Below are 25,343 nucleotides of genomic sequence, written 5' to 3' on the forward strand. Positions count from 1 at the left end.
CTGCACAATTTTATGTGTGTTCCCGGGTTGCCCCCCATAGTTCAAAAAGTTATAAAATTACAACTTCATATTATGGCTTCTTTGAAAAGTTGTAGTCATAAAAACTTCCTTGACTGAAAGTTTAAAAAAAAGAAGTTTTTAAATTAAGCCCGAAAAGCACAAAAACCAAACGCAGTTGATGTATTTAATAGAATTTGGGTGGAAAAAAATTATTTTATTGATCGATTAATTATGGGAAAGTTGTAGTCAAAGAATGCCATACGAAATTTTTTTCCAGATGGAAGAACTGAGAGGACAAACTTTACAATTATGGCCAAATTACAAAAATGTTTGCGTAATAGGAGTCAACCGCACTAAAAAAGCACTCGTATGACAATTTGCATCGTTTTTGATCATAAGACCATGATCAGACTAAATTTCGCATAATTTTTTGCTCGACTCTCTATTTCTCTCTCTCTCTCTCTCTCTCTCTCTCTCTCTCTCTCTTGATCATTATATATGTTTGCAGGAATGATATCATCATAATGGAGCATTAAATGCCAAGGAAAAACTTTTATGTAGAATATTTTAACATTAGCGTGGATAATAACATCCTATCCTTATATAGCGAAACCTGTTAAAAACGTGTGTCAAATTTATTGATAAAAAGCAACGGCATCTTGTCAAAATATATGTATCTTGATGTATGTTTTACAAAAATAGATGCTAAAAATGAGTCTTATAGAAAGTGAATGCAAAAAATATGTGCTAAAAATATGTCTTTGGTGGGCGCTAAATTATGTCTTATGTTTTTTAAGTAAGACTTTTTGAATCTTTTCCACTAGCTCCGCCAATAATTTAGGTACCCCTGTTGCATTTGTTGTCCATTATCGTTTTGGGGAGGCTAGCGTTAAAGATCCTACTTTTAAAATTATGTGCGTTTTGGTTCCAACATTTTTTCAAAATGAGGGAATATACATGCAAGGCCTGCTTTTTTCTTCAGTCCATTTTTCACTTTTTGTGTACGCATCCTAGAGAAAAAAAAGAAACATCAGTTTTTTTGTGATTCTCAGTTATAAAACTCCAAATTTTAATTCAGGTTAAAAAAGGGGAGCTATTTAAATAAATGGAAAACAGGAACAGTAAGAAAAGAACTTTTTGAAGCGTGGAGGGATACGCTAATTCAAAGCCACCTTCCATCTTTATGTTAGAATTGAATTGATTGTATTTTCTCACAAGAAACCAAATTTGGAATATTTGCGACGAGAATTTTTAAACACATTTTCCCCAGTTGACTCAAAATTGACTGACGTATCAAATTTTAAAACGCAAGTGTGTGTTTAGGTAAATGACGAGAAACTTCCGTAATCAACATTAAAAATTCATCAAATTTTGTTAAAAAACTTTAATACCATACTTTTTCATTCATTTATCACGTAAATAATGAGAAAAGTTTTTTGTTTTGTTTAAAAAAACTAATTAACATCCAGACATTTTTGAATTGAAGGGTTATTGATTGTACCTTAACTTGTTCCTACCCGAAAGACAAAATCAAGAACTCTAATTTTTGATGACTTCTTTATATTCTGTTACAATCATTTCGAGAAAAACTTTGAGCTGGAACTTCAGTCTAACTAGTTGGTAAAGAATTCATCAGGCCAAAGTTATTGATTGAACAATTAGATGAAAAAAAGTTCGTTCAATTATTTTTTCGCTGCATCTAGCGTATAAACTGATCGCTACATTTCTTTTGAAATTTACTGACTGTTTTTTTAAGATAATTTTTTATTGAAAATAAACAATCTTACTGAAAGCTCCCGTTGAAATCCAGGACTTTATGGCGCTGCTGTTTGTTAGAAATTAGATGACCATGCGTGCTTTTTAATATTTGTTAAAATTATATCCAAATGAGGGTTGTGATTTTTCAAATTAAAAAAGTGGTAGTTGTAAAGAAGCTTCTCTTCTGAAAATAAAGAATATTTATTGACCAACTTGAGACGTATGTTAGAAAATTCTGTGCTGCGCGTGGTCTAGAAGAGTCGTCTGGCTCAAAATAAGTAATAAGCAAAAATGTAAAAGTTGAAGCACAATATTATTGGTTTCTCAACGGCTGTTTTAAAGAATTAACTAAGTTTAGATTGTGTTTTTTGGCGAAAATTTGTCTTCCAATGCTCTGTTTTCAAGAATTCAATTGAATTATTTCTGCTTGCGTATCTCTCAACAAAAAGATTATCTTTTAAAACTGGAATGTATGAGTTGAAAGCCTAGCGTAATTCAGTTTTAGCGTCTAGATCAAGCTTGATCCCACTTGACTACTATGAATATCATTTTTGGTGTAATTATTATCAGTACCACCAGTAATTCAATTTGGGAAAAAAAGAAATTAAATTAATTGGAAGATTTGTCATAATCTCTTTTGGTATAAAATTAAAAACACGTATAACAACGTAGAAAGTTTAATTATTAAGTCACTGGTGAAAGCTGAATTTGGAACTTTTTTCCGAAAAAAACCCTTTTTGAAGTCATGCAAAGCAAAATTAGAATGGGCATTCATTGACAGCAAAGAACAGGCCATTTTATCAATGACGGTTTTGTTTGAATTTACAAGCGCACAAAAATTACATCTTTACTGAAACAATATTAACTACTTTTGCACCTCCAATTAGCAAGTTTTTTTCAATTATCAATTTTTTTTTCAACTTTTCGAGCTGTAACGTCTTTATTTAATTTAGTCAATTCTTAATATCTTCAGTTTTATCAGTATGCCTCAAACTAAGAGTTTGAGTTGATTGCGTTTACTCATATCATTATATATAGAGAAAGGGAGGCGCTAAGAAATGAAAGCTTTTTATTTGATATCTTGAACAAATCAAGAACCATTTTAGGTAAAACTTTGATCAACTGACTTTTAGTAAACTGATAAGATTCTGAATGAAAATTTTAGCTCCTTTCGAAAAACATGCACAATGGTTATGCTTGTTTGTATTTGCATCGGTCTAGGGTTATCGGATTTTTCAACGACCCTTCGCGACTCGAATATTTTTTACTGAAATTTTTAATCGACCCACTTTTTCAATTGAAATTTGCTTGATTGCAATTGAACCTCTTTTCACGTTTTATGTTTAACCTGACCAGCATAAGCACTGTTTTAGCGCTGACTAAAACGCCCTAACTAAAGTCTTATCCGTGGTTCTAGTAAAACATATGGTAGCCTATTTTTTCGGCTACAGCTATCTTTAGTTCCATTTCGAGGGAGTTCTTTAGCTCTCTTTTCAAAAAATGGGTTAGTTATAAATATTTCTGATAACAGTTGAAAAAAACAAATTGAGACAAGCACTCTTCAACATTTAATACATGGGAAGTTATTAGTATACACAAATTTGATGGACAAATCTATTTACAGAAATTCACTTCGAACTTTTTAGTTTGGCTATAAAGTCGCCGAGAAACTATTTAATTTTGTCTTCTTTGCATCAGTCGCCTGGACATGTTTGGCGCCATTCTTCGTCCCATTTGTGGAACCATTCGTCGGCTCATTTTACTCGGAGATCGTCGATCCATTTGGCTTGCCAGTCTTCGGCTCAACTTGCCGGAGTTTCGTCGCCCGATCTTTTGGCTATGTCGTCGCTTCATGTTAAGTTTGGACTGTCGTTTCTTGAACAAACCTTTATCTTCAACTTTGAGGTTTCGCAGACCCATTACATTTGCGATTCCGCCGCCACTTACGCCGGATCCACCGAGAGATTGGTCCAGTCCACTCATCATTTTCTTGATATCTTTATCCATGCCACTGCCAAAAAACTTGTCCAGACCTTTCCCGCTTCCGTCAAACATGCCGCTTGGGCCCCCGCCACTCAATTTGGACAAGGCGTCACCGATCATTGCGTCGATGCCACCCATTCCGCCTGCTCCACCTTTCTTGCCATCTCCACCCATTCCGCCTGCTCCACCTTTCTTGCCATCTCCACCCATTCCGCCTGCTCCGCCTTTCTTACCATCTCCACCCATTCCGCCTGCTCCACCTTTCTTACCATCTCCACCCATTCCGCCAGTTCCACCTTTCTTGCCATCTCCAACAGTTCCGCTTTCGCCGCCCTTCTTACCAGCTCCCCCTTCTCCGCCTTTTTTGTCCCCTTTATCAGTGTCCTTGTCTTTGTCTTTTTTGTCGTCATCAACCTGGGTGCCTTGATCGCCTTGTCGTTTGTGGTGATGGTCGTCGCTTCGAGCAAACGTCGGAAATTTTCGTTTTGAGTGCTTCGATCGGGCTAGAAAAATACAAAACTAAACTCATGTTCTGACATTAAACCAAGACTGATTAAGCAAGGTGGACTGACGGGCAGGGGGACTGAACGGGGGAAGGGGGTTTGGGGGTTTGTCAGCAGCAGCTAAACTCTACCATCAACGATATATAGTAGCTCCTGGGAAAACATTTTGATTATAATTTCTGAATTTGTGATTTAAATGAATCTCAAATCTAATATTTTACACCGCGAATATTTTCGTTACATTTTAAGATAAAAAATCTTTTTCTATGGCAGCCAAAGCAATCCAAATCATTTTCAATTAAGTCTTTGCAGAGGGTTTTTCAATTCAGAAAGCTCAATTTTTATTGAAAAATTGAAAAAAAAAATTGTCCTTTTCCTGAAATTATGACTTTAATGATGCCCAGCTTTTGCAAAATTGGAAACTTCTAGTCAAATTTTAATGCTATTTCTTTTTTTTCGATAACTTTTTTTCAGCTAAGATAAAAGTCACATACCTTCGCTGAGAGCGACGAGAACCGCAAAAGCAGCTAAAAAGAGAAGAAATTTGTTCATTTTCGAGCGACTGTTTTCTATTCTGACTACTAACCAAATGATACTTTTATCAAATACTCGCTCTCTTAAACTCAAGCTCCAAATTGTTCAGAGCTCAGCGACTACGTAAAACGTGATTAATTTAAAGTTCACACTGAGGGGGGGGGGAGCAAAATTAACTTGGTGTATTAAAACATTGAGGGCAGTTTTGGCTAGCGAGCCAAAAGTTGAACAGTACTTTTTTCAACAGTGACATTTAAAGCTTTCTCGCTCGTTAATTCTTATACTTTTTAATATAACTTTCATATTCAACAAAAAATGAATTGATAATTTGCGTTCATTTACTTTTTTGTGCTAATAATTTGAAAAAATGAACGTGTTTGGAGGTTAAACAATAAACATTTTATAAAGAAGAACCGACTTGATAACATATTTTTTATAATTAACTTCGGCAATATTTTGTACAATTAAAAACTTTTAATGGTTAGTGCCTTCTTTTTCTCTACAATTATTTGTTAAAATGTTCGCAAATATATATTGTTAGTTAAATATCAGCTAGTTGTACACACAAAAAACGTTGATTTTTCAAACCAAAACGATGAACAAAACTTCAATTCGAGCCAAACTTTGCTCACGTCAGCAACTAACAAGTACTCTCGTAAAATTATAAGTGATGAAATAAGTCGAGAAATCATTAAACCGAAAAGGTTCAATTTCATTTTAATAACGTTTTTTTGGATAAAATTTATCATATATCGCCTATAAATTTGTTGCGTACTTTTTGTAGATGTTTTACCATTTCTAACTCAACTTTTGTTTACTATAGAATTAGTCTTTTTCTTCGGCTATGCAAATCATCGGATAGAAATCACACAAAAAGTTTTAAACGTGGCAAAAGAAAAACGGCGCTCTCTAAATGTCAATGAATTCAAGATTGAACTATTATGAGCAATTATAGAAATTGAGCTCAATTTTGAAGAACGTTCGAACAGGCTTGAGAGAGGCCTGGTATAGTAAACGAAAAATGAAAATTGAAAAAATGCATGTATGCAGTAATTTTTTTTAAAAAATGAGACATACTTCTGTGTGGCATTAAATCTTTCCGAAAAGCAGCTAACTAATACATTGAAACAAGGCGAGTAGGACACGGAACGAAGTTAAGAATAATGAGTATTGAAAAAGAGTAGTTTAGTGGCTTTGGCTAAATTTTTGTGGGAATAATTCAGTGGGGTTTCCACTTTGTACCTAGTGGAAAACCACAATTCTATTAACCATGCTTAATGTTATTATCATGATGTTCTTAATAGTCCATTTTTTGTAAGGATCATAAGTTATTCTTAGTACCAACGCGTTGACTCTCGGCGAAAGTTATGATCCACTTAGGTTTTTGAAAATATGTTTGCTCTCAGAAAAAGCTGTTTAACTCTCACGTGGTTGAAAATAGAGACACTGATGGAAAAGGGTGCTCGGAGAAAAATGTTTCAGTTTTTTGCCATTACTTCAAGTATTGTTCAGAAATGACATTTTTCTCTCGCCAGCTAGATTAAATAAATTGTTTTAACTTACAATTTTAAATTAAAATATATAGTTTTTTTTTAAAATCAATTTGTACCAAAACTTATTCGTAATTCAATGCTTAATACTGATGGAGTGTTGCTGTGATGAAAACGTCAGATTAGGAACTATCTTAGAGAAATTAATTTGTGAGAAAATTTGGTCTCCGATCATTGTTGGGTTTTGCTAAACAAAAAAAAACCTCATTCTTTAAAAGTACAGGATTCGCTTTGGCACATTTAGCGAGTTTGGAACCAGTGGAATTAAAATTATTTTCAGTTAAAATTAAAATTGCCTTAATCCCCATAAAGCTCAAATTATATATTTTTCTTTATTATTAGAACCGAACAGCAATCTCGTTTCCTTTTTTCTATTATTAAAAGCTCAAAACAAGGCAAAGATAAAGTTTTTTGTAAAAGTATTTTTGAAGAAATCTCTGACAGGTTTTGAAGTTACAAAGAAGATTGCTCTTTCTACTCCGAGGACACTTACCCAAATCATCGTTGTGCCATTTGGACCCTAGCATTATAATCAGCGTAAAAGTTTGTGAACTGCAGTCGCTATCATCCTATTTCCTATCCCAAATATGTGATAGATTGCTTTCTGAAAAATCTGAAGTTGTTTTCTTGAAACTTTGTGAGTTCATATTGAAGAGCTTAATTGAAAAGTGTACTTAAATTTCGATTAAAATTAGTAACAATTTGTCAATCAATGTCTGATGGCTTTAGTCCACCTTTAGTGTCAGCTTTGTGTATATTTGCAGATTTTTTGACAAAGTTAGTTTAAAAATGAATTGACCTCTCATATAACTGTAAACAGATTTTTCCAAGTTTTTCAGGTCATTATTTTGCAACTAAAATTAGGACTTTGCAATTAATTTGCAACTTAAGATGTAGTGTCTTAATAGGCAGATTTAGCAACAAGTAAATTTATTCGGATAAGTCAGCTAAATCTGTTTTACAATACATCCCAGTTTGAGGTCCATGCTAATGCAGCCTCTGATCAGACCTTTAAAGACACAAATAACTTGGACTTGCAATAGAATATACGACGTCCGGACTATTTACTCAATACCAATTTGCCCAATTCCTTGTCTCCCAATGCCGTTATACCCAAAATCTCAATTTACCCGAAGCCAAAATTTTTTTACCCTATTGTTAAAATTACCAGAACGACTATATAGCCGACCATATATATTTAAATGGCCTGTGAGACTCCATATAAAAACTATCACAACCAATCAGGGGATTATATTGTCCACATAAGTATTCAGAACATCCTTATAATAGCGACTGCTAATTTACAATTGGATAATTGCACGAAAAGTTGGGAAAAGCATTGCGTAAAATGGCATTGGGTAAGTTCGCATTGGGTAAAATGGCAAGTTGCGTAAATTATCATATAACTGAATATAGTTACCAGACTAAATTACATAGAACTTACATAAAGTAGCAAGGTCAACGTTAAATAATTGAACTTAAATTAATAACGCAAGGAACGAAACAAAAGAAATGAGTATAGGGTTACGCGAGTATCAAGATTTTACCATGCAGTATCTGGCACATGATGCCTGTACAACACAGCTCATGAAAGTCTGATCAGAGGCGATTTCGAGCGCACAACAGTCTGGACAATGGTATCCTACAAATAAATTGAACCAGAGTTACGCGAAAGTCTAGAAAATTGTCTAGAATCAGACGTAACTTCAGTTCGAAGTGGTGTGATCACCGGTAGCTTTGAGCGCAATTCGAACGCATGGAAAGTTTTGAGCGAATGATAGTCTCATCAGACGCTATCTCGGTCCGGACATTAACCTATGTTCTGGATGGTCTGACTTCGGCCTGGACCTCAACTGTGCATTTTTGTAAGATTAATTTTTCTCGAAATACCTCGAACAAAGATAATCATTTCTAGGAAAACGGTGAAAACAAGCATACCGGTCAAAAAACATCGGACAGCTTTGACCGTTTTCCTTAAAAGGCTTGTCGAGAACGTTCAACTGTTAAAAATTCGAGTGGGTAGTAGAAATCATGAATTCCTAAAACTTTTTTATTCAGGTGACAAATACGCATTTCCCGCTGATGATGATTCCCACGATATGTGTGGGGTGTTGGAGGCTCTCAGGGAGGGGACTTGGAAGACATCCTACTATGCTGTGAACCAGTGTGTCATATATGAATACATCCAGAAGAACGACATCCGGGCAATATCCACACAACCTCTCATCAGCTGGAGGGTCAAAAAGGTAATCCTATAAATAACGCTATAATTAGTGTTCGGGCAAAAATACCTGACAAAATCTAAACTTGGTATCACGAGTTTTGATTTTGGGCTACGGCCCAGGTTGAGGTGCCATACGGAAGTGGCCTCTGATGAGACCCAACTCCAACTCAAACGGCGTGTTCCAAGACCAAAATTACAGGGTATGAACAGCTGTTAGAGCGTACAGTAGTCTGGACCATGGTCTGGGTCTCCTCTAAGTCTATAGCTTCTATTTCAATTTTAATTTTCAGCTGAATTATGAAAATAGTTTCCTTGTATTTTCCTTGAAAATACAGGTTAAAATATGAAATTGGAGATTCTCATCATTTTCATGGTTTTAACCTTGTAATTTTTGTGTAATCCACACAACATACTGTGCATATTGGATTGGACGGGGGGGGGGGGGGGGGGCTCTATAATATTCCGATTGCATTTAATATTCCGACCCAGCTAAGCGGAACCGTTGTCTCTCAATTTGTGAAAAGACGCCTAATAAAACTATACAATCTTTGCGAGTTTTCTTGCAAGGTTCTCTTAAATTTAAATCTTTTCATCACTCTACGAAGAACAAAATTTTGTTTGTAGCTGTGAGCATTAAAATTAATCTTAATGAAATAGAAGTAACTTGAAAAGATAAAATGAATTTATGAACAAATTATACATGAGCAGTACTCATAGATTATAGGAAACATTTTCAAATTATGTCGGCAAAACTTCCGGCCCAAGGACTGCAAGTTGAAATTCGAGACAAAAACTCAACGTTCTCATGTTTCTTAACTTGAAACCAACCCATTTTTTTCTTAACTTGAAATTTTTTTTCAAATTAAATACATTAACGAACTAAAAAATTGAAATTGTGTCTGCTGCACATATTTTCTGCTTCTGTTGAAATAAATCATAGTTCTTGAATGAAAGATCTAAGAAAAAAACGACCAAATTACTTGAATTATGTCTGAATGTTTTGTTGCAAATTTGTTTATAGAGTAAGACAAGAAGGCTCGTTAATGTGCGTTCGCACATGAAGTTCCGACCCGAGCTTATCAACTTTCTTTGCTTAATTGTCAACCAAATCACGATATAACAAAAATAGATATTTGAGTTTAAAACAATCGTTACACAACCTAACCACTAATTGAATTACATAATGCCATGCCTCATTACAGCACCAACTAGATCTGCCGTTAAAGAGACTACGAGAAAAAAATAAAACAACAAGAAAAGTAAAAACAAATTTCACGGCAGAAACTGAATATCAAAATTTGAAAGCACCTAATAACAACGTCAAAATGCAGTCAGATAAAAACTTAACTGCACAAACTTAATTTTTCCTAACTACACAGCAAACGGAAATGTTTCTTAATGAGACTAGGTAACAAGTCGACAAAGAGAACGAATAATGAGGCGAAATTCAAAAAATACTCAATATTTTTTAACCCAAGAAATTTCAAAAGTCTTAAAAAGCTTTAGCTTTTATATGAATAAACCTTGACAAATTACTAAAAAGTTATTACAAAACCAAAAAGGCCTGTCTTTGGTTAGACTTAGCCATGGAAACGGACTAAAGATGCAGAAAAACTCAAAAAATTACAAACGATTTGCGAAAACACAAATTATTGATACCATTAAAATCATTAGCTATTATCTGAACATTATGCACTTTTATTTCAATTGTTGATTCTACTATTTCAGCTAAAGGATTTACACTGAGATAGTAATTAAGTTTACCTGGGCCACATTTGAAAACCATTGGGATCTGTTTTTACGCGATTGTGTTGAAAGAAGAGAAAAGGAAACTGACCACTCAAAAAACGTTTATAAAAACGCATATTGTCCATCAAACAAAACGTCAGTGACAAATCAAATAAGTAGATATGTTTTTTTTGAAATACCAGAAAATGGACGGGACCTCATTGATGAAAATAAGTTACAAGTTGACAAAAAGAACAACAAAAACTGAAAAGTTTGAAAAAATAAATGAAAATTGTATATCATATACTTTAAGACTATCCACTATAAACTGAGTGCTTCGGGTAAAATAATTTATTCCATCCTAAATTACAAGCATATGCGACTGATCAGCAGTTTACGGCAACCTAAAGAACAAAAAAACAGGAAAAAACAGCAAATTCATGAAAAAAATTGAGCGAGAAAAGTGTCAAAGGCTTTAAAAAGCGAACTTTTCAATAAAACTTTTCCAGTTTCAAATAATTTAATAATTTCTTAACAGCAATAGGATTCTTCTTTTTGAACAATTTAACTTCAAAAAATCAACAAAAATGAATAAATACATTAGAACCACGAAATTTTTGAGAAAACTCGTAGTATCAACGTCATAAAATTCAAAAGCTTTCAACAGAAGCCAGTAAATACGCTAAAGCCATTAAATACGTACCTTGATGTGACGACAAGGTTGTTTGCCGTTCATATTTCACCAATAAACTATTACAACACGTCATTGACTATGAAAACAGAAACAAATACAGGCAAAAACGAAAAATTCAGTAGAAGAGTGCCTGAAGGAGGTGTCGAAGCAATTTAAATCATAAGCTCTGCTCTGAAAACTTTATCTATATTCATTGAAAGTCTTCGCTAAACCAATGGGAACTATCAGTAGTAGGATAATGTGATAAGATTTCAAAAGGAACCAAAAATAGGTCAAGTACCCAAAAAATAAAAAAAAATATGAAAACACGTGGAATTGAAGTCTTAAAACTCTTAGGTAGAAGATAAAACCGGAAATCAGATTAATTTTGTTTGCAGTAGAAAAAAGGGGTATTCTTAATACTGAGATTGACTAACAGTTCACGAAAAAAAGTTTAAGATTGGTTAAATTTTAAAAAAAATTCGAAATATTACTTTTAGCCATTAAGTTCAATAGAAGTCAATAAATACACTTTGTTATGTCCCGATGGGAAGAAAAGGATATTTTTCATGGATGGTTAATCAATAAAGGATCACAATAAGTCTTATGACTATGAAAACAACCACAAAAACAGGCAAAAACCAAAAAATCAGTAGAAAAGTGCGAGAAGAAAACGTCGAAGCCGTTAAAAACATAAGCGTTGCTCTGAAAACTTATCAGTGATCCACTGAACTTATTTTTTAAACCAATGTGAGCTATCGATATTTGGATAATGTGGTATGAGTTCAAAAAGTAACCAATAATACGAAAATAACCACAAAAATTTTAAAGAAAATGAGATCTTGTGTCATTGAAGTCATATATCCAATAGTTAGTAGATAAAACCATTAACCAGATATAATTTGGTTGCGTAGAAAGGAAGAAGGTTCTGTCATTACTGAGACTGACTTACCGTTCACGAAAATAAGTTTTTGATTGGTTAAATTTCAAAAAAAAACTTTCGAAAAATTCTTTTTAAAGTCTTAACAGCCATTAGCTGTCCACTCAAAGCACTAGATAGGTTAACTTAATGCTCAATACGAAACCATTTGCACTTTTAGTGAAGGAGTTTATGCTAAAATGTTCCGAAAACTTAGTAATTCCTTATATGAAAATTTTTTCAATTAAAATTACAAAAACTTAATGTCGAAGCCAAAAAAAACATGAGCAATTCCTTGAAAACGAGTTTTTTTTGTTGATTGGTCTCCATTTGACTGGGGAATGAGGTTTGTCATTAACTGAACCTCGATATGCAAAAAGGACTAGTCTCTAGGTGACTTAAAAAAACAAAAAAAACTGAAAAGTTTTCTAAAAAAGGAGCTCTCAAAAAGAATTCGATTTTTTTTTTGATAGTGAACTTACATATGAGACCAGAACTAGTCTGTTTATTGCCTTCAGACTACTAGGAACACACAATTGGTTCATTTTGTGCCATGAAATAAAAATTTGAAATACTGTTTTTATAGAAAATGTCTTAATTTGAAGAAAAGTTACACAAAAAGTGAATAAAATCATGCCAAATATCCCGTGTTCACACAAAACTTCAATCCTCGATAACTCCTCGAAAAATACGAAATTCGAAAAAAAGCTTTTTATTTTTGAATTCTACGCTGAAACAATTTTTTAATGATACCACTCACATTTCTCTACGATGAATATATCGATCGGTCAAAATTGACTGAACAAAAAAAAACCCATTTGAGTATATAGTTTCTCCCCCGACAAGTGGGTCGGAACAAATAGCAAAATGCGGAAAAAATTCAGAAATTAAGCAAATTTTGCTAAACATTTCAAATCTTCTGCCTGTTGTTTCAAACATTCCATTTTTTACAATGAATCTAAAAATTGAAACCTTAACAGAATCAAACTTAAAATGCATCAATTTAGGTATTAAAAATATTAAAGAGGTTTTTGGCCAGACATATTGCAGTGACTCATTAGGTTGCACTAACGGAGTCGGGGCTTTCCGCACCTCCTCTGTAGTTTGTAAGAATTTATCTTTAAGAAGGTGTCATTTTAATAAAGTTGCAATAGAAGGACCTAAAGCTACAAAATTTGTATTAATTCGCCATGTTTTGCCAAATTTACATTGTCTAAGGAAATATTTTTCTGATTAGTATTAGTCTGCAAGTTTTAAAAAGTTTTATGAAATATCGTATAAAAAAAGAAACAGAAAAGGTTTTTTACAGTGTTTGTTCACATTATTTTTCCGTTTAAGTTCAAAACGTGTCACTAGAATGTGAAAAAAGAAGCATCGGAAAAGAAGCACGACTAAATTGAAGCAAAGTGAAATCAAATTATAGCAAAATTTTTCCGCAGACGAGTATACAATTATAATTTTATGCAAATATTATTTTTTCCACACTATGCCAAATGTTTTGATGCATTTATGTCCAATTAAATCAAAACTTGAATTAAGATGTTGGTTTTGACTTGGGAATCAACTTTCAAGTGTGATCCAAGTCTTGGCAAAGACTTGTCAGACTTGCAGACTTGCATTTAGACTGTCCCAGTACTGATATTAACTCGCAGTTCAGTCCGAGACGACAACAGAAAAAATTAAAAGATATATATTCTCTGAATTAATTTCAAGATTATATTATTGAGTTTTGTGTAATTTGTGTAGTTGGAACACGATGTCAACCACCGACCAGCCGAGTTCTGCTTCCGATTGGAGCACGAGAACACTTCCGACATCGTCTTCAGAGCCAACAGCAAAAACGACAGAGACAACTGGGTCTCAGTTTTAAGAAGACACGTGATGGGGGAACCCTTGCATATTTTGAACAACACTTACATTCCAGAAACTTCTAGATAAAATTTTTAACTGGACGAATCAAACTTCTTTCTAGTTTATTGAGATGCCAATTTTGTGACATTTTTCTTAAGTGTAACGGTTGTGGCTTTTATATAGTTTGAGTTTCGAAATCCTGTTTAAATCAGTTGATTATTTTAAATAAAGCAAAAATATGTAGTGTAATATATTTTCTGGTCGTTTTTAAAAATTCAGTGATATTCCAAGTCTTCGTCATTTCCTAGTATAGTCCTACACTCGCTATATTTACTCTCCAGCATGAAATATCTACGATAACTCTATGGATGTGTGTGTGTGTGTGTGTGTGTGTGTGTGTGTGATTGTGTGTGTGTGTGTGGGGGGGGGGGGGGGAGGAGGAAGGTATAAGCACCAACACCGCTTTGATTGGTTTCCTGGTTAGTAGTTCTGAACTTCATGCGACACGGGAATACCAGATATAGGAAGCTTTTGCTATTGAAACTGATGAGCCGTCGTTTGTCAAATTTAACGATTAAGGAAAAAATTATTTGTCTGATATCGCCACAGCATTGCAAAATTTATAAGTACGAACCGGACTCAACCGGGGTTAATTTCAGTACGGGAAAGTCAATTATAAATTTGAATATCAGTACTGATTCATATTAATGAGCACGTGTCTTGTTATAACGTTCAGTATTGTGTAATTATGGCGAAGACTTGGCAAGTCCAAATAATGTCAGAAATAGTCGGAAAACGCTTAAAAAGAGACATAAACAGCCTAAGAAGCGCAAAAAGCACGTAAGCTGTCAAAAAAAAACAGCGACAAAAATTTGCTAAAATTATAAAACTTGTCCACAACGTTTTTCTATAAAACTCAGGCTGAATACGCTATTATAACATATAACTGCCAACAAGCGACCAAATAGTATAAAAACATCTATAAACGTTTAGTTTTAGTCAAATGACACTAGTCAGATAGCGAGGCGTTAGAGGTTAACGACAAACGTTAGAGCCGTCGTTTTCGAAATGATCGCATACCATTTTATTGCATTTTTCCCAAAATGAAACAAACTCCGCTAATTTAAGTCAATTAAAATGTGAAAAAGTGTATCTTTGGGTTAAAATGACAACGAGAAAAAAAAACGCAAAAGATGACAAAAGAGACAGAGTACAATTTAGTGAAAGCGCAAACCTTCAACACGCCACTAAGGCGGAAGATTGCTTAGCTCTTAACGTGTTCTTGTCTGCTCATCAAACAAAATTCGGCAGTGCTTCTCAAAAATGTCTCTTCAATTGTTCACATTTTTACTATAAAATTAAATGAGCAAAGTTTCTTTGCTGCTGGCGTCCTGACTGTTAGCAGATTATCCAGAAAAAAAAACAAATGTTTCCGATCAGATCTCATAAACTATAGAAAGGGCTCTGTTCAGGTTATCAAAAACCACGCCCCCAGAAAATCTAAATTTTATGTTGCCAACAGAACGTATCCAGACTCTACAGGGGTACTTTAGACAGACCTCACAGACTGTTGACTGGGCCCTGATCAGACACATTAGACTCTCGGGGCTCTATGTAGCGCTCTGATCAGGCCATTCACGCCTTTTGCGGAGATCTCCCCAGACGAACTCCAACGGTTATCTTGTAAGATCTTGCAAGATTCTTGCAAATAACGTTTATCTTGCAAGATCTTGCAAGATTCTTGCAAATAACGTTTATCTTGCAAGATCTTGCAAGATTCTTGCAAATAACGTTTATCTTGCAAGATCTTGCAAGATTCTTGCAAATAACGTTTATCTTGCAAATAACGTTTATCTTGCAAGATCTTTCAAACAACGTTTATCTTGCAAGATGCAAGATCCGGACGTTTATCTTGAAAGAATCTTGCAAGATCATGCAAGATAACCGTCCCAAAAACTTTCAGTCGATACCGTAGAGGAGCTTCCAGTCTGTGTCCAAAGAACCCAAGTTAACATGAACAGGGCTGGTTTGGGTTGAGCAACTCAACCTCACCTCTGTATATTAGCAGCAACAGAATCAAAAGTAAATACTTGATTAAGATGAATTTGATTTGAACCTTTGACAGTTGGGGATTAGGTTAAATCTCCCTAACAAAATCGCAGAAAACATACACCAATAGATTACATTTAGAGCATCTTATCATAGAAGTGGTTTGAGCAAAATGATCGAATGCAGTCATTAAAAATTTGGAGAGAAAAACTTAAGACGTTGTAGCCTAAAATTTTTCATAGACGACAGATTAACGCAACGCTTTGAGATTTTTGACTTTGTGGTCTCTCCTTGAAGGTGTGACTATAAGTTTGGATCAAAACAACTGGCATAAATAAGACATCTCAATGAAACATCTTTGTTGTGTGGCATCAAAAATGTGAAAAGGTTAGTTTTTGCAGATATTTCTAGCAAGAGAGTGGACAAAGAATTAAGGCAAAACTTTAATATTTTTTTCGCAAATTTAGTTTTTGCAAAGAAATCAATGCAAAAATGCAATGAGGTGGTGTATCATTTTTTGGTCCCTATATTCATTTTGGTGTTTAATTTCTCATCAGCAAATAGCATAGCTCAAATTATACAGATTAAATTACGTATTTTAATTATTGACAACATCTGCATGAAGTACAATTTCGGCACACGTATAAACGCAAGTTTTCTAATAAAATCAGTGCTGGATCATTACAACATGATTTCTATTATTCAGATCAGACTTGAATTGCACATGGCAAGTAGATTCCCAAGTCAAAACTAATTTTTCAAAAATTTCTGTTGACAAATATAACCTACCTTGAGTTCAGGATAAGTTTTAAGCCACTTTCCTGGGGTGCTTGTAATACACACCACAGCTACCAGAGTCGGTCAGCTAGCAAGCACCCTGAGGAGTCAGACGTCAGAGGGGGTCACATTTTTGAGTTTTCAGCCGATTATCAGCAACTTTTTTGTCAGTTTTCATCTCAATGACAGCCACAAATAGCCGAAATCACCAAACTTTTGTAATTGTCAGATATACCAAAAGTCAAAACCATCTAACCATGTCAAAAATATTAAGAGAGGGAACGCGGTGAGGGCTCTTTGCTAGCCTGACGCCCTATAAACTGAAATAAATTCTCAATTAGCCAATTTTTGGTTTAAAAAGTAATGGGCCCCGAAATCAGCAACAGCAGGAATCAATCCAATAAATACAAATTCTGCCAATATCTCAAATTAATCTATGAGCCAATTTTGCCCTCAGCTGTTTCTAGTGTGTTATAATTATTTGGGGCTATAGTCAAATAATAACAACCCGCATTGGTTATAATCGATTTTATGAGTTAAAGTCAATCATTAATAATGTTGCATGGAGGAGAATCGCTCGTTGTTCTTAATTTCATGAAAAATTTATCTAAAATGACGCCATATTTAAATTTTGAAAGACTCTTTTCATTGGCAATCAAATGAGCCATGTGCCTGTCTTCATTGATTAGTACTCTGGTTAAAATTACAGATTTTAAGTTCTTTGCCCCCAAAATATGGTGTATGCATGATGCTCGTTATCTTCGATGAGTTTTTTCAATTGTGCGGCTATATTTGACAATTTCCGGACCAATTTCTGATTTTCTGTCTGCCCATATTCCGGCTTTTTTGACATTTTTTGGTGTATTGTTAGGTGTTTGCGTTGCTATTTTCAGGCGATCTCCTGGCTATTTTTGACGTTTTCCCGGCAGTTTTTTACGTAATCAGTATCTTCTTTGAGTAAAACATCAGAATATCTCTAGATTGGAAATTTTAAAAAACATAGCTGGTGGAAGATTGCCCGAAAATAGCCCCAACGACTTCGTAGACCTGCAGTATCAAAAAGATAGTAAAAAAAGGCCAAAGAAAACATTTTTGAGCATGCTGAGTTGTTGTATCTTGATAATGAGAATGTTTAATTTATTGTTGCTTCTATTAGAAGTCCTCAATTACCTTGCCATTAGTGAAAAACGCACTCATTTGACCTAATATTTTTGAATTAAAGTAAATAAAAGTCAAACTCAGAGTGAGGAAGCCATTTTTGAGAGCGAGGTAAGCCACTTGTGACCAAAACTTTAATCACGCGAATAACCAAACTTAAAAAGGGCGTCAAGAGTGAAAGTGGTGAACAATGGCGTCACGCAAGCAATTCAGTTGAAATTGCATGAACGAATGGACAAAAAGCATATTTGAAGTGGTTCAGACGTCATTCATTGTAGCAAAGATCTTGACAACAAAATAAAGAATTAAGGGAAAGCTAATAATAGCCTCACCTATCGGTTTACAACTATTTAGAAAAATTGCCCCAGTCTGTCAAGTAAAAAAAAATCAAAATTGGCCCCAGTCTGGCAAGTTAAAGTAAGCAATGGTCCCAGTTTGGCCATTGTAGAAAGAGAATTGGCCCCAGTCTGGCGATTTCAAAATCTGAATTGGCAGAAGTCTGACAATTGTAAAATGAGTATAAACGCACGTATGGCAAGTAAAAAAGGACATGATTCATTGCTTGAATCAGTACTTTGGAGGAATTGCATTTGAAAGTGTCATGTTCTGATTCCTACTTGGAGTTTGGCACGGGCGTTCACTTGTTTAAACTGAGTGAAGCAGAAATTCATTTATGGTATGTGTGATACAGTAATTTTTTGTTGTCTATAGATAGCAATAGATAAGAATTTTTATCACAGAAAGATAATTTAGCTAATTTTCAAGAGACCACTGGGTTCTCAGCGTTAGCCAATACAAAATCATTAAAAAAATTAACCTTTCAATTCTTGTGAGTTAATTTTTCGTATGCTCATTTCTTTGAACTTTTTAAAGCAAGAAGTATTCAACAATAAGCATAGTTGAATTTCTAAAGGTAGCCTTAAATTTGCCATCATATCAACTTACGAGACATTGCGTTTCTAATGTATGGATAGCAAAAGTGTCACACAAGGCTCATTCCAGTGGAAATCTTACAAAACTCCTCAGATTCTAAACTAAAATGTCTTTGCAGTCTAAGGAAGAATTTTTCAGATTTTAGAAACAATTGCGGGATTACAATCTCCTCTGACAAGATATAGGAAAAAATTCCTTCATGTTAGACAAATATTTATGGTTGATAAATATTTAAAACTCTATTTTTTGTTAACAATGTGTTCTCTATATGCTATAGTGCAAGGAAAAAATTTTGGAGGAGAGGTTATATATATATATATATATATATATATATATATATATATATATATATATATATTTATATATATATATATATATATGAGACAAGTTGTACTTAAAAAACCCATAAAAAATACATCCATCCGTGAATTTTTTCAGAGTTCTATTCTGCAAACTTTGGGTATTTTTGACAGTGAATACCCGGACCTAACGCCAATTCAATTTCAGTACTGGACCAGTCTAGTTACAAGTCTCATTTCATTACTGATTCAGAGCTATGATCATGTCACTTTTTACATTTGACAGTCTAAATCCAAGTCTGGGCTTAGACTTGGCAAGTCACGTTGGCAGTATACAGACACATGGACAGGAATTATTTATAATGATATTTCGAACTGTATTTGCATATTTATCAGTCTATAGGATGGCAGGGTTTTTCTGTTTGTTCACTCTTCTGGGTCTCTGGCGTTGTTCTCTTTTTGACCCACAGTTGCATCTCCGAACAGATCTATCAACGCTATCAAATCAGTGAGCTGCTCCTGATCAAAGTAGACCTGAAACGAAATTTACAGCCCAGTTTTGGTTCTCAAACAAACGTGACATATGGCCAGAACTTTTAAAACTAAAATAAACTCTGATCAAGATGTCCCAAATAAAAAAAAATCTTGCAAGATTTTTCCAGATCCTTGCACGTGTAATTTTTCTTGCGTTGAACCAATTCTCCCGTTTGTTCAGTTTAGGTCTGGAAATGACCCCGTGTACGCCCTAGGACCTTTCGCCTGGCTACATTGCATGTTTTGTTCAGTTTTTAATAGAGGCCGGGAGGAGGATTATCGGTATATTTGGGTTAAACAAGATCTGAAAATTTACACTATCAGCATTTAGGCAAAACGGTAGTCGTTTCTGTTAGGTTTTAACCACAAAAACCATGAGAGTACTTCGACTTCTATTCTTTAGCTTTGTTAATAAATGGTTTTTTTTTCACGTAGTCGAATTTTGATCAACAAAATTGTATTGTTGCACGCTCGTTGCCAATTCTCAGAAACAACGTAGCATGTCGGAGGATCACAAAGTCCTTAATTGTTTTGAGCGCAGACAAAAAGCGCTCAAATTAGGCCCTCAAATTAGCGTCTCATCTAAGCAACGTGAACATCTTAATCGTTCCTTGTAATTTGTTTATTTTATTAAGGTCTTTGTGCTTCGTCGTCGAGATCAATTTCGAAGAGGGCGTCTGTCAATTCAAAAGAATCAAAGTATGAGGATATCCGGAGAAGCGGAATATGGTGTAAGAGTGTCTAGTAATTGATTGTCCCCGTTCCCGATATGTAATGAAACATATATTCTAGACTTTTGGTTGCTCTTATTTGGATGCCACTTCCTGTCAGATGTTTTCCGGAAAGAGTAACTCTCAGGTTTTTGGCGGTAGAGTAATCATCGACAAACTTTATGCTTTTCTTGAGTTCACAAGGTCATTGGGAACATGTTCCAAGAAGGAGGGCAGGGGTTGAAGATCATCGTGATTGTCGTTTGATCCGATGTCCTTGAACCTATATAAATTGAAATGAAAATACTGTAAGGGTAATAACATCAAAGGGGTGGATGTAGATCATGTTGCCCAGGGCCGGAGCGAAAATTTGAATTAAAAAGATACAGAAAAATATCGTGCGAGGCCGGCGACCGGACGCACAAACGAGCCGTAAGCCGTTTTTACTTTGGCAACTCGTACTTCACCGTCTCGTCCAGGGGATGTTTCCATAACTCTTCCAAGGGGCCAAATTCCTCTCGGCGTCAAGTCTTTGAGTACCCACACATCATCTCCAACTTTCAGAGGAGGCTGATTGTTGTCTGACATTTACGTCTCTTGAGTAATATCGGCAAGTACTCCTTAATCAAACGCCGCCACATGTGGTTCATCAACTGCTGAACGTGCTTCCATTTCTTGAAACTAGCTAACTGTTGATCTCCAAAACTTTGGGTGGCAGGGAACTGTACGGGCGTTGAATGGGCAAATGGTTAGGAGTGAGTGGTTCATCGTTTTCAGGCTGATCGGCAATGTATGTCAAGGTTCTGGAAATCAGGATTGCATCAACTTCAACCATTATTTTTTTTTCAAAGATGTCGAAGGAGAGACGCTCCCACATGCCACCGAAATGAGTACCGTACGGTGGGCTAAATATCCATGTGGTTTTGACTGCAGCTAAGGCTTTATAAATCTTGTCTTTGTCTGAATTTTTAACCAACTTCTTCAGCTCTTTGGAGGCGCGGACAAATGTTTTTCCGTTATCGCTGTACAATAAAAGAGGTTGGCATCTTCGGCAGGTGAACTGTCGATATGCATTGAAGAAGGTGTCTGTATTGAAACCTGGATATGTTTGCCAATGGACTTCTCGCGTAACGAGGCATGTAAAAATAAGTCCATAATGTTTCTCGATTTTGCTTTGTTTGTCTTCAATATTAAAACGGGCTTAAAAAAATCCAGCCCTGTGTTGGCAACGGAAATTTGGTTTCTTCTGTGGGAAAGCGAAATGCAGGAAGTGGGGCCATTATCAGTTGTATCTTCTGAGTGTCAAAACAGAGACACAAAAAACATCGGTATTTTATTGATTGGAGTGTTTTTCGCAGTCCGACGACGTAATAACGTTATTGTACGAATTCTTTGACCGGATCCGTTGCTTGGTGAGTACAAATTCTGTGAGCATGTTCAAGACATAGTCTCCCAATCTTTTCCTTTGCGTCCAAGATTATTGGACATTTTCCGTTCTCCAATTCTGTTGGAGCAAATAGGAGACGGCCACTAGATCGTAGGAGTCCGTTTTGGTCGATTATTGATTTAAGGTTTCCTTGCTGTTTCCTCCTCTGTCCTGTCGCTCTGATACTAACTTTCAGCTGCGGGGGGTGGGGTGATCTGTCTTTTTGAGAAATGCTCTGATTCTCTCCCGTTAATCTTTTCTTCAGAAATGCCTTGTTGAGAAAAGCACTGCTTCCTCTTCTGTCCTGTCGCTCTGATACTAAGTTTCAGCTGGAGGGGGGATAACGTCACCCTCTTTGCTAAAAATTCCGTTTCAGAAGGTGGAATGTTTTTCTTAATCACGGAGGTTGGTCTCCATTTTATGTAATGAAACATATATTCTAGACTTTTGGTTGCTCTTATTTGGTTGCGACTTCTTGTCAGATGTTTTCGGGAAAGAGTAACTCTCAGGTTTTTGGTGGTAAAGTAATCATCGAAAAAGTTTATGCTTTTCTTGAGTTCACATGGTCATTGGGAAAATCGAGATCATTTTCGAAGAGGGCGTCTGTCAAATCAAAAGGATCGAAGTATGAGGATATGCGGCGAAAGTGGAATATGGTCCAAGAGTGTCTAGTAATTGATTGTCCCCGTTCCTATTGGCCCATACTCCTTCAAATTGACATACACTTTCAATTCCAAAGAAAGTTTTCGTTACCCGCTTCTCAACCTCTGCCACACCACAGACAATGTATTGGTCACTCATGGCTCTAAAATTCTTAATCCCATTATCCCTGAGTGATCATTTGCTCTAATTTCTCCGGGACATTGCATAGTTGAGTTACGGGCTTTTTCTGGTTTTGTAGAACGTTGGCTTGGATCCATCCACATTACATTAGTTTTGCATACCTCTGGACCAAGTAAGAATTGGGTTGTGACGTCATGGGCAGTTAGAGGGTTGAACAGTTAGTAGTTAGAATGTCTTTCTCGAAAAGTCCGAATCCGATCTATGATTCAACCAATCCAGTTGTTTTTCCTGTGTTCAAGGTTGTTTTATTCAATTCAACAAAATATCTAACCCAAAGACGTATGACCAAAAAAAGTTTGAGAGATTTTTTGGCCAAAAGGTCCTGAAGATGTTTCACCTGTTCATTCAATTGAATTTTACCAATCTCAGTCCCAACGTCTATAAAAAATTTAAAAAAAGAAAATTAAAAGTGTGATAATTATTTAAAATTACAATCTTATTATTTAAAATTACACTCTTATAATTACACTCTTACACCGCTAATTAGGAGGACAAATAGTGGGCTAATTATTTTATTTTTACACTCTTTTCCCCGTTATTTTCGGGGAAAATCCTCCCCCCGGGTAATAATGGAAGTGTCTGGTCTCTACCTGCCTTCAATTGCATTATTTATTTTGTAGCCTTTAATATTAATATACTACCATGTCCCATAGATGTTAATATTTCGTTTAGAAAAAAATGATTAATCTAAACACCGATGCTGAACACTTTTGGTCACATTTGTAGTTCTTTGTTTCAATTACTTTTATTATTTGAAACTTAATTGAATTTGACTTGTATTTAAATCTACAGACTCTTGAGAAGTGTCCCACTTTTGTTTCTACCTGTTGCATGTTTTATAGACTTTCAAATAGAGACAAATTGATCATTAATATTTTTGTAAAAAGTTTTTACTATCGCAGTCTCAGGGTACCTGAATGATTGATTTGATTGTGTTTATGAAAACATTGTACTTGTGATAAGATTGTTTTTACTTCAGCAAAAAAATGTTCGCTATTTTTTTTTGAGATGGTCTCCAGACCAACTACAGACAGACAAATTTTGGATCTACAGAATGCAGAATCAGCTACTGCGTGGATTTTATTTTTTGTGGCGAAATGTCGAGCAGAATAAAAAGAGGAAAAACTCAACACCGATGGTTCTGTACAGTTCTAGGTCTGTAGAAATATCTCTTGCTGTTCAGGACATGAAAACCAGGAAATCAAATTCACTTTTTTCAACAGTTCGGCCAAAACGGATTTATTTCCCGCCCTCAATATTAACATCTCAAATTTAGCTTGAGATCCGTAGATAGTGAAAAGAACAATTTTTTGGGGCGGGAAAAAATATGACCTCGGACCTAACAAGATATTGACAGCACCCATACAAATATTTAAAAATGTTGTTAATTGTGTTTGTTGCGATGTTTATTAGCACATCATCAGTTGGGTTCATAATTTATTTTAGAGCACTACAGTAAAAAAAAATGATACAATCAACCTAAGTCTTAAAAATTAAGTAAAAGGCGTACGTGTGAGGTTTTTGCAGTACCAGATTAAACAATGCCATTTTTTATACAGTGCCAGATTTCAACTTTTAGAAGTTCTAGTTTCAAGCAAGATTACGTTACTCTTTGCAAAGCCATATCGAATTTTTGGTGTCCCAATTTTCCACCCCTATTCATTTAAACACTTTTCATTTAACCCCGATTTATTCACCCCTGTATCATTTAACCCCTCTATCTTTTAACCCCTCTATCATTTCACCCGATTTTAATCTTTCTATAAAATCAGGATTATTAAATTAGCAATATGGTCAATTGGTCATGCCTCGCGGGCCATGGCCATGCCTCAGCGGCCCGTGGGTCTTGATATGAAACTATCACAACCGAACGTGGGATTAATTTATCCACTTAATTATGACAAAATATGCCTTTAATGTCGACTGCTAATTGGCGAGATGAAATGATAAAGGGATGAAATGATAGAGAGGTTAAATGACAGAGGGGTGAATAAATCGGGGTTAAATGTATAGTGGTGAAAAGAAGTTGAACCGAATTTTTGGCTTTTAGATCAACCCACTGCTCTGTTTTAAGTTAGTTTGTCTTAGTGACTTAATTAGATTTAAACAACCTACGTAAAATACGCACCTGTACATGCACGTCTTAAATGCCATATCTCCACAATGTCAGGTTCCTAATTGCCAGTTTTATACATTACCGGAAACGAATTCTTCAAATCAGTCGTTGAAACAAGGTTACACGGAAACCCTAACTTAGATTTCGATCAATTGTGCCATTCTCGACAAATGACTGTTTTTGTAAGAAGTTTCATTAAAGTAATATAACATATAGAAAGCTCAGGAACACCCGTTGATGCTGAATAACCTGATCAAAACAAAATTTTTTGAAATTTTTTGTCTACTTTGTTCAATTTTTGCGATCTTGGATAAACTGTTTATGTATATTGACTCGAATTATTATATTAGAACTTTTTTACCTTGCATAAATCCTTAAACTTTGGTTAAATCTCTTTAAAAAATATGGGATCTATTTTGCCTCCCGTCCCCAAGTGCCTCTTAAAGCCCCCCCCCCCCCCCCCCCCACATACAAATATCAAATTGTTATAAAGGTTGCTACTATGTAAAAATAGCACGCTTGCAAATGCTCTTATCATTTTTCACACGAACAATTAAGACTTTGAATTGGATCCTAATTAGTGAAAAATAAAACTCAGACAATAAAGTTATAGGTTAATTAGATAATCAAAATTGTGAATATGGGTTACGTTCATTCGTGAATGCATTTTACAAAATGTATGACTACGAAAAAAATTGTTTTTGTCGTATTGGCCCTTAAAAAAGATTTAAAAGGTCAAAATATTTTTTGTTTAGACAATAAATATTGAATCTTG

The 25,343-nt window shown here is 35.0% G+C and overlaps 3 protein-coding genes across 3 annotated transcripts in view; 1 reads left to right on the forward strand and 2 right to left on the reverse strand.

Annotated features, from left to right (window-relative positions):
* LOC142352950 (FYVE, RhoGEF and PH domain-containing protein 6-like) overlaps nucleotides 1-13,989 on the forward strand; it is a 62,265-nt gene extending 48,276 nt beyond the window's left edge. Inside the window, exons 14-15 of the mRNA XM_075405108.1 lie at nucleotides 8,387-8,574; nucleotides 13,619-13,989. Coding sequence (XP_075261223.1) covers nucleotides 8,387-8,574; nucleotides 13,619-13,810 — 380 coding nt within the window. The 3' untranslated portion in view covers nucleotides 13,811-13,989. The remainder of the gene's footprint in view (nucleotides 1-8,386; nucleotides 8,575-13,618) is intronic.
* Nucleotides 3,264-4,868, reverse strand: LOC142353505 (uncharacterized). The gene is made up of 2 exons (XM_075405756.1): nucleotides 4,739-4,868; nucleotides 3,264-4,244 (listed from the first exon to the last, which is right to left on the reverse strand). The coding sequence occupies exons 1-2, from the start codon at nucleotides 4,794-4,796 to the stop codon at nucleotides 3,433-3,435; spliced, it is 870 nt and encodes a 289-aa protein (XP_075261871.1). The 5' UTR covers nucleotides 4,797-4,868; the 3' UTR covers nucleotides 3,264-3,432.
* Nucleotides 13,990-19,278: 5,289 nt separating the features above from the next.
* The window catches only part of LOC142353071 (uncharacterized), a 64,083-nt gene continuing 58,018 nt past the window's right edge, over nucleotides 19,279-25,343 (reverse strand). Inside the window, exon 5 of the mRNA XM_075405265.1 lies at nucleotides 19,279-19,473. Coding sequence (XP_075261380.1) covers nucleotides 19,366-19,473 — 108 coding nt within the window. The 3' untranslated portion in view covers nucleotides 19,279-19,365. The remainder of the gene's footprint in view (nucleotides 19,474-25,343) is intronic.

The sequence above is a fragment of the Convolutriloba macropyga genome, chromosome 14 (assembly GCF_964194025.1).
Source record: "Convolutriloba macropyga chromosome 14, txConMacr16.3, whole genome shotgun sequence".
Classification (NCBI taxonomy): domain Eukaryota; kingdom Metazoa; phylum Xenacoelomorpha; order Acoela; family Convolutidae; genus Convolutriloba; species Convolutriloba macropyga.

Excerpts from the sequence above, each read along its gene's own strand:
- LOC142353505 (XM_075405756.1), bottom strand. The coding sequence starts at position 4,796 with ATGAACAAATTTCTTCTCTTTTTAGCTGCTTTTGCGGTTCTCGTCGCT. Across the intron at positions 4,245-4,738 it reads TCTCGTCGCTCTCAGCGAAG|CCCGATCGAAGCACTCAAAA; the intron begins GTATGTGACTTT and ends GTATTTTTCTAG.